At 41.4% G+C, this 9,643-nt stretch overlaps 1 protein-coding gene across 1 annotated transcript in view; it reads left to right on the top strand.

The window, feature by feature from the left end:
- MADD (MAP kinase activating death domain) overlaps positions 1-9,643 on the top strand; it is a 2,427,721-nt gene that overhangs the window by 1,256,357 nt on the left and 1,161,721 nt on the right. Inside the window, exon 16 of the mRNA XM_044082094.1 lies at positions 9,486-9,587. Within this exon, the coding sequence (XP_043938029.1) occupies positions 9,486-9,587 (102 nt within the window). The remainder of the gene's footprint in view (positions 1-9,485; positions 9,588-9,643) is intronic.

The following is a 9,643-nucleotide window of genomic DNA, read 5'->3' as shown; positions in this document are numbered from 1 at the left end:
TTTAAAGTCTGAATCCTCTTTTTGGGAAATTTAACATATTTAAACAAAAAATGTTTAACATAATTCAATCCTTCAGTATGGGGAATGCGTGTATACAAAGCAACTACATCCAATGTAACCAAAATGCATTTAGAGAAATCCACATCAATATCAAACAACATATTTAAGAAGTCCCACGAATCTTTAATATAGTGGGGGGTGACCTGTACCAAGGGATTTAAGACAAAATCAATGTAATGTGAAATGTTCTCTGTTTTTGAGCATTTATTAGAAGCAATTAATCTGAACGGAGGATCCCTTTCATTCTTGTGGACCTTAGGGATGCCAAAAAGTTTGGCTAAGCACAGGTTAGGTGAAGACGTAAACTCAAATTCTTCCTCTGTAATACTTGAACCTTCCAGTAAGGACTTTAACTTTTTATCAATACGTTCAAAGTTAGAGTACACAGTATCAGGAGACACATTTTCATAAAAATCATTGTTGTCAAGTTCCTAATTAATCTTGTTAACATATCTTTGTTGTTCCATAACCACTATACCAGTACCCTTATCCGCCTTCATGACTCTCACATTCCCATCATGAGTCAAGTCAGATAAGGCTTTACTCTCATCAATGGATAAATTGAACCATTTAATAGTGGAATTGGAAGCTACAGCATTTCTAAAATCCTCCTCACAGACCCTTAAAAAAGTAGTTAAAAAATTATTCAAAGGAGGATTGATCAAACTCTTCTTCCTGGGCAACGAAGAGTCAAGATATGTTAACAAGATTAATGAGGAATATATCTGTCATATCTGCCGAGAATTGTCTGTACTTATGATATGTTGATAAGGACTTGAAGGCCTTATCTCTTATACTTCAAGTCAGTAATCCTCCAAAACCATTCTGAAAGGCTTCCTAGACAAAAGATTGTCCTGTTTTTGCTCAGCACTAGGATAAATTATATATCTTAATGTGAACAAATACGTATGCATACCTTACATCTCATTACTCTCCCATCTTCACTCACTTCCTTGCTTCTATCAGTTTCTCTCCCTTGGCTTTCTCTCTAAGTGTTGTATAAGCCTGCTTTTCTGTTTCTCTCACTTCTTATTGCAATTCCTGTTTGTATTATACTAACTTATATTTAAATTCTCTCTTAATTGGCTCAAATTTTTCTAGCTATTAAATCATTGTCATGTAACTTGTCCCTATTCTTAACCAATGTTTTCATATTATGTTTAATTTAGTATAATTTTTTTTAATTTGTTTTTTGTATTATTCTTAGACTGTAAAATTATTCTTAAAATGTTTTGTAACACTTTGAAGCTTTTCTCCCTTGGCCTCCACTGTAAATGGGCTCCTACCCATTCAGAGTTTCTGGTAGTGAAATGTCAGTAAATAAAAAAAAAAAAGAAATATGTATGTATAAACATACACGCACGCGCACGCACACAAATACACACGCTTACCTATTGTCCCTCATCTTGCCAGCCAGGTGACATGGAGAATCTCTTCATTGTTGACCACCTTATCTGCTGTCTGGAGTTAGACTGTGTAGTGAATTCTTCAAGTTTCCCACTGCAGTGTCTGTACTTTTTTATGCCCTAACCACAGTCCCCTTCTCCCTCCACATCAGGAGTGCACTGGTGTCCATGCGCAAATTTTTCTTACGCTGAGAAACGTGTGCCCTGATGCTGATCTCGGTCTTGGCGTCCTCACAGGGGTGTTCCTGCTGTCCCATCCAGTCCTAACTGAAATGTTGGCTACCAGATAAATTCTACAGTACTCCCTCCCAAGAGAAGAGGGGTGACTAGTAATCAGCTGTTTAGGTCCTCCCCTTCTCTGATGATTATTTCAATTCTAATTCAACACAGGGCTGAGACTGCATAGAATTCTTACTTCAGGTATGTAGATGTTCTTCATGTTTCACTGTTGCAGTCATTACATTTGGGTAATCCTGCTGGCTGGTTGCCCTCAGTCGGCCTGAATTCCAAAGTCCTGGGTCCTGCGTCGGTTGCTCTAGCTTCTTCCGTGACGTCAGGGGTATAAAAGATGCGGCCGACGCCATTTTCTTCTGTCTTTCTTGCTGCGCGGTGCCCAAATCAGAAACAGTTTGCTAGTGCCAGTCGGCCGACTCCTGAGATTTTCTTGTTCGAGTTTCAGATCCGAAGTCTTCAAAAAAGTTAAGTACTCCTTTGTGGAAACTTTTTTCTTGCTCGAGACTGATGTCAGAAAAAGTTAATAATTGTATTTCTTGTGGAAAGCAAATACCTCATAAGGACTTTCATTTGTACTGTATTCCTTGCCTAGGCCCTGATCACAACGTTGCTGGTTGTTGGTTTTGTACTAGATTTAACCAACGCACTATTAATCGTCGGTATGATTTTGCTTTAAACTATTTTGGACGCTGGTTTAATTATCCAGAAATGTCGTCGGATAGCCATCCGACTACTGGAGTTCACAAAAAACGCAAAGAAAAGGAGAGAGAGAGACACAACTGAGGCCCAAAACCTGCGACGAAGCTTCTCCTGAGCCATTTGCCAGTTCGCCAGTTCTCAGGCGCTTTCGCAGCCTCTGACGCCCGCTACTTTAGAGTCACAGGCTGCTACCGACACCCACGTGGTGTCGGCCCTGCCGCTGGAAACTCAAAATATTGGAGCCTCAGATACTTTTGCTTCAGATGGGTCCGAAACTGCTGAGCAGGCACCGGCTTCTGAGGGTGTATTCAGGCCTAAACATCTTTACATTAACCCAACCTTGGCTTTAAAGGCAAAGACTAAAGCACCTTCTAAAGCAAAGAAACAAACTCAAGAGCCACGTGGACAGGCCTCTATGCCCAAAAAACAGATGCTCAAAATGACCGAAGACTTTATTACCTTGATCAGGGGTTCCCATCCCCCTCCTAATAAGAGGCCTAGGCAAGAGACTGACTATGAATCTTCATATCAGGTCTCTATTTCTTCTGATTCCTGTTCTCATCAGGAATATCCCCCCCCCCCCCCCCATGAGGATTCTGATGCTGAAGAATCTATACCTTCAGCTTCTCCTCCAAAGGACTATTCTTTTGGGGAAACCTTGCATACCTTGAGGGAGCATTTCCACTGGGAGAGCCAAGATTTTTCAGAATCTAAAAAGAGGCTTATGGATTTCCTTTTACTACCTCAGCACAGACCACTAGCCATTCCACCTGTGTTAGTTATTGTAGATGATGTGTTTTTGGAGTCTAGGCTTACCCCTGACTCCTTACCTCCATCTCCTGTTAAGCCTGACAGATATTACAGGGTTCCTGATTCTCATAAATTCCTTTTTAAAAACCCTGCTGCAGACCCAGAAACTATTTCACAGGGTCCCAAATGAGTTGAGGCTTCCACTGCAAAAAACCCTACCCCCTCTGACAGATTCTAGGGCACTGGATAGATGGGGAAAAAAGTTTTACACATCTGCTACCTTGGCTATAAGGGCCTTAAACTGTCAGTTTCATATGCTTAAATATCAGCAACATGTCATGGCATTGCTTAAACAGAAAATGTTATTAAACTCTGAATGTGCAGAAAACAAGGAAATGCAGGATTTATTGCATGCAGCTGAACAAGTTGGAAAGCATAATTTGCAGTGTGGCTTTGATTCTTTGGAGGTCTCCTGCAAGACCGCAGTTACGGGTTCTGTAATTAGGAGGCATGCTTGGTTAAAGGAACAAAATCTACCTGATCATGTCAAAATTTAATTTTAGATGCCCCTTTACAGCATGATACTTTGTTTGGTGTTAAGACAGAGGAGGTGTTAAAGAAAATGGAGGACAAAGCTAAATCTATGCCAACTGTCTAAGATTTTTTACAAGTACAGCCACCTAGGTTTAGTAGACACTGGCCTACAAAGAATTGGTCCCTTCCTGTGTCATACAGACCTCAAAGGGGCAGATCCAGATGCCCTATAGGCAGATCCCAGGCGCAAGGTTCTTACAGGTCAAAGCAAATGGGGTGCTTCTACCTCCAGTCGTTGGAGAAGACAAATCACAACCATACAGGAAGTAGTCCCAATGACTTCCCCCTGCCTACACCAAGCAGCACCCTTAGAAGGAAAATTAGGACGATATTTAGAACCCCCAGGACAAGTGGGTTCTAAATATCGTGTCACAAGGGTACAAGTTCCATTTCCATACCCTGCCAAACACAAACGGTTTGCCAGATCTGCCAAAAAATCAATGGGCAGAGGCACAAAAACAAGTCTCAACCCATGTGAACATGGGGGCCATTCAGCAAGTTCCAGGGCAAGAGCAGGGACAAGGTTTTTACTCGACTGTTATTGGTACCCAGAAAAGACAAGACCTGGAGACCAATACTGGACCTATCTATTCTGAGCACATTCCTGGATATACCAAAAGTCAAGATGATGACTTTGCAGCAGCTTCTGCCCATGCTGGGCAAGAACGCTTGGCTAGTAACTCTAGACCTAAAAGAGGCATACTTGCATGTCCCAATCAGACAATTATGCAGATGATACCTCAGATTCAAAGCTGGCTCAATGCAGTACCAATTCTCTGCTCTGCCCTTTGGTTTATCTACTGCGCCCAGGGTCTTTACAAAGTGCCTGGCATGAGTAATCGCATTCTGCAGACAGAGGAATACAAATATATCCTTACTTGGACGACTGCCTAATTCAAGCAGAGAACAAGGACATTCTTCTACAGCATCTCACGTTTGTTAAGAGACTTCTAACATGCCTAGGGTACACAGTCAACGAAAGAAATCAGAACTAGTACCCTCTCAAGAGATAATATTCCTGGGTGCAAGCTTATATACAACTGCCCAGATGGCTTATCTCACGCCAGACAAACAAAGGCAACTGACTACCTATATCAAAATGTTGGCAACAAAGGCCCAGTTATCTGCAAGAAAAATTCTGCAGGCTTTGGGCTTCTTGGCATCCTGCATCCTTACTAATTCCATATGCAAGACTGCATATGAGGAAACTTCAATGGTACCTAAAAAGTGTTTGGACTCAACATTGCCACAGCCTGGAAACAATGATTACTCTCATTCCCTGCCTACAACAGGAGTTTTGATGGTTGGCAAAGGCTTGTCACCAAAACAAGGGACAGCCATTCACATTACCCCCAGCCAGGCATACACTAACAACGGATGCATCAGAAAGATTATGCCTGGGGGGCCCACATGGCAGAAAGATGCATTCAGGGCACATGGTCCTCAACCCAAATGCATCTACATATCAATCAAAAAGAAATGCTAGCTGTTCAGAATGCCCTGACAGCCTTCAAGGACCTACTTCATCCGGGACAACTACTGATAAAGACAGACAACACCATGGTCATGTGGTATATAAACAAGCAGGGGGGCACACATTCTTACCTCCTTTGCAGACTAGCTATGACTTTGTGGGACACAGCATTAACTTACCAAGTACATCTGCAGGCACAATTCCTGCCAGGAAGGAAAAATACTCTGGCAGACGAACTAAGCATAAATCTCATGGATCCCCACGAGTGTTAGCTGGATCCACAAGTCGTCAGCATGATAACAAGGAAATGGGGATGCTCAGACATAGATCTATTTGCCTCCCCTCACAACTACCAACTAAAAAGATTCTGCATGATGACTTATCACAGACGAGCATGGAAAGTGGATGCCCTATCTTTAAGCTGGAAAAACCTATCAGTATATGCCTTTCCTCCACTGCCTCTCCTCCCCAGGGTACACCTAAAGGTCAGACAGGAAAAGCCAAAAATGATACTGATTGCCCCAGACTGGCCCCGCCAGTACTGGTTTCCAATCCTAAAGAACTTGTCTCAATGCCCAACTTGGACCTTACCTTAAATACCTCATCTACTGTCCCAGCAAAACAACCAGATCCTGTTCAGCCAACTCAGGACTTTAAAACCTGGCAGCATGGCGGATAATGTAGTCATTCAAAACACATCTCTCAGTAAAGCTGTGATGGATGTCATTTTTGAGGCCAGAAGGCCTAGTACTAGAAAATCTTAAGCTGGAAAATGAAAGAGAGTCTGTGCTTGGAACCTTGCACAAGGAACTGATACAGCTGTGCCAAATATTCCTCAGATTTTGCAATACTTAACTGAGATGCTGGACAAAGGCCTATCTTTTTAATCTATTAAAATTCATGCCTCTGCCATTTCGGCTCATTACAATTTAGAGCCACCAATCTTTTCTCATCCGTTATTAAAACAGTAACTCAGAGGAGCCAAAAATTTAAGACCTCCAAGGAGATCACCAATGCCTGCATGGGACCTCAACTATGTCTTGGAAAAACTCACCCTGCCTCTTTTTGAGCCAGCTGCTACTGCTGATTTAAAGTTATCTTGGAAAACAGTTCTGCTCCTAGCAATAACTTCTGCAAGACAAGTTTCAGAGCTACAGGCACTGATGGCTGTGGAACCTTTTATAATTTTTTATCCAGACAGGGTCTCCCTAAGTAAAAAATATATCTTCCCACTGCTGAGGTTTTACTGCCGAATACAGAAAACAACAAAAATGACAGCTTACCTAGGCTAATGCTACAAATGAATTGTTTGTAGAAATGAAGCTGGATAACACTGTCTGCTGAAGACCATACAAAATTCCCTTTAAAAGTGAGTTTTAATATATCCACAATTAAAAATGTAAATAAAATAACCGATTGGGTACATTTAAGATCCTCAGACTTTCATTGGTTAATTAATTGAAAAACTTTTACTTAAGTAAGTTGAATGTCCCACTTCTTTTAATGATCTGATGAAGATTTTCTTGAATGCGCTTATCGTTTGTAAATGAAAAAGGGACTTTTATTTACTTTTTTAGTTGTGGATATATTAAAACTCACTTTTAAAGGGAATTTTGTATTGTCTTCAGCAGACAGCGTTATCCAGCTTAATTTCTACAAACAATTTGTTTGTAGCATTAGCCTAGGTGAGCTATCTGTCGTCGTTTTTGTTGACATTTATGCCTAAGGTGGTGTCCAGTGTGGCTCTTAACCAAACTATTCATCTGCTAACTTTTTATCCAAATCCACAGAACAAGGGGGAGAGAATTCTGCATTCTTTGGGCGTACACAGACAGCTTAGATTCTACTTGGACAGAACCAAAGTTTTCAGAAAGACAGAGCAATTACTAGTGGCATATGCTGCAGGATCACAAGGAAAGGCTATTTCAAAGCAGACCATTTCAAAGTGGATAGGCCACTGCATTTGGTTCTGCTACTTACACCATGGCAAGCCAGTGCCGAAGGGCATTAGGCCACATTCAGCCAGAGCTGCAGCCACTTCAGCAGCCTTTCTCAGGGGAGTACCAACCAAGGACATTTTAGAGGCTGCTACTTGGAGTTCAGTGCACACCTTTACAAAGCACTGTCATCTGTCACTCTACTCTAAATCCAGTGCAGGCTTTGCCACTGCAGTTCTGCAGGGCCTCATAGCCGCTCCTAATGGTGTTTAGCTCCAGCCTCCCATCCATAGCTTTGGGACTCTACCCAAATGTAATGACTGCAACAGTGAAACACAAAGAACATAGTACAGTTTTGTAAACTTACCATAAATGTAAATGTTCGAGTGTATTCACTGTTGCAGTCCAGGTTACCCACCTGCCATCCCCCTTTCTTCTAATGGAACCTATCCTTCCTTCTCTGATTAATACAACCTATGTGGTGTATTTGCTTGTAGATGAAGGTAAAGTTTATTTTGGTACATGTATTGATATATATATATAAATTTTGGCTACCCTTTTAGGGAGCACCTGACATCTGGGGCAAGAAAAACTAAAGAAAATGGTGTTAGCCGCATCTTTTGTACCCCTGACGACTCGACGTCAGGGAAGGGGCGACAGCAGCCGATGCAGGACCCAGGACTTTGGAATTCAGGCTGACTGAGGGCAACCTGCCAGCAGGATTACCCAAATGTAATGACTGTAAAAATGAATACACTCGAACATCTACATTTATAGTAAGTGTACACAACTGTACTTTTCTGATTTGTAGTACAGTCACATTCCAAATTTTATCCTGAATTATGGTAGTGAAATGCTTAAATGCATGTGCTGTAATAGGTTGTGTACAGTGGATTATACAATGTGCTGTTTCCCCCCTGAGTATTGCAAGGAGGAGTGCTATCCACTCCGCTGTAGTCAGGGCAGTTATGTTACCTTCCCAGCAAATAGTTCTAGGCATATGGCAGTGCACTGTCCTAGCGTCTATGTTAAGGTTTACTCTGATTAGGGCATATGCCACCATGTGTGATCAGTGAATAAATTGTACATTCTGGTATTAAAGGGACACGTACCAAAATAAGGTAAGAATTTTGTGCTACCCTACTAATTACCAGCAGAACTAGTAGCTTCCTTTCTAGTTTAATGCCGTAGTTGTGGTCTTTACATTTGAGTGGTTCAAGTTGCATGCTGTTTATGTGGATTATGTCATCAAGTCTAGATGCGAAAATGCAGTTTACCTGATCATTATCTTATTGAAATGTCAGGGTACATACCTCCAGTTCTTGTACTGTTTGGGGAGATGTATCATGCTTTGTTTTTTTAGACATAAGACAGAATACCTCTGTATAGCTGAATGCAGAGGACAGCTGGTGTTTTAAGGTAAACATCGCAGATAAGAGTATAATGATGGCAAATGTTAGCAAATGTATTATGAAAACAAACTTTACAGCTGGAGCAGTTACCTCAAATGAAGCAGATGTGGCTGCAGTATGTGCCATTAGTACAGATCATGGTGTGTTTCTTGAAGACAGTATACAGTATTGATGTAAAGAAAAAAAGTTGCTGGTTAAGGTGGCTGCCATATACAATAGCTACCATAACTGTTCATAAAAGATGGCTTAGATGATGATGTAATTTATGATGACATCAATGCCACTGCTGTCACGACCAGTGTCTCAAGCTTTTTGTGGAAGATGATGTGCCTTCTGCTGATAGAATGAAAGATTTCACAGATTCAGGCACTGTTTGGAGGGTGCCCCACATCCTGCTAATACCATGGCAGGTGCCAAACATCCTGACAGTAGGTACACTTTCTCACCCTGTGGTATTCGATAATGTAGCTGTGGTGTTGCCATGACAATTGACAATACATCTTGATCTCTATAGATGAGACACTTGCATCCTGCTGTTGTCAGTGTGAAGACCACATTGTTGTAATAGCAAATGCAATTTTTGCTGGTGAAATAAATGGCAGATGTTCTAGATGTGTCTTTGTCTTGGAAGATGCAGCAGTGTCATCATGGTATTTATAGTAGTTTCTGGTGTGACAGTTGCCTTTTTGCTATTATGAGGTTTAACCACATGTTGACAGCACAGTGGCAGATGCTACAGATCTCTGCTTAGCAGAAACAGAAAGTTGATTGGGATAGTGATATGCATGGTTCATGTTACAAGGAAATAACTTTTTTTTTTTACCTTGCATACTACATTACCACTCATTTGATTATGTGTTACTTGTAGAGGATAATGTATGCCTGGTGCGCATTTTAATTTTTGTGTGTTTTCCTCCAGGCAATTTGTATAAAAACCACAGCACCAGCTTCAGTCTATCAAATCTGGCACTGCCAAGCAGAACTGGACGAGACAAGAACAATCCTTTCCCTAGCCTGAAAGGTAACTGGACAATTCCTGTCTGTGTGTACATCTGTAGCTTGCTTTATCAGTCATGT

Source organism: Protopterus annectens, chromosome 9.part0 (assembly GCF_019279795.1).
Source record: "Protopterus annectens isolate FY-2018-M chromosome 9.part0, PAN1.0, whole genome shotgun sequence".
NCBI lineage: Eukaryota > Metazoa > Chordata > Ceratodontiformes > Protopteridae > Protopterus > Protopterus annectens.
The sequence above is the reverse complement of the archived record's forward strand: the minus strand, read 5'-3'. Positions and strand labels throughout refer to the sequence as shown.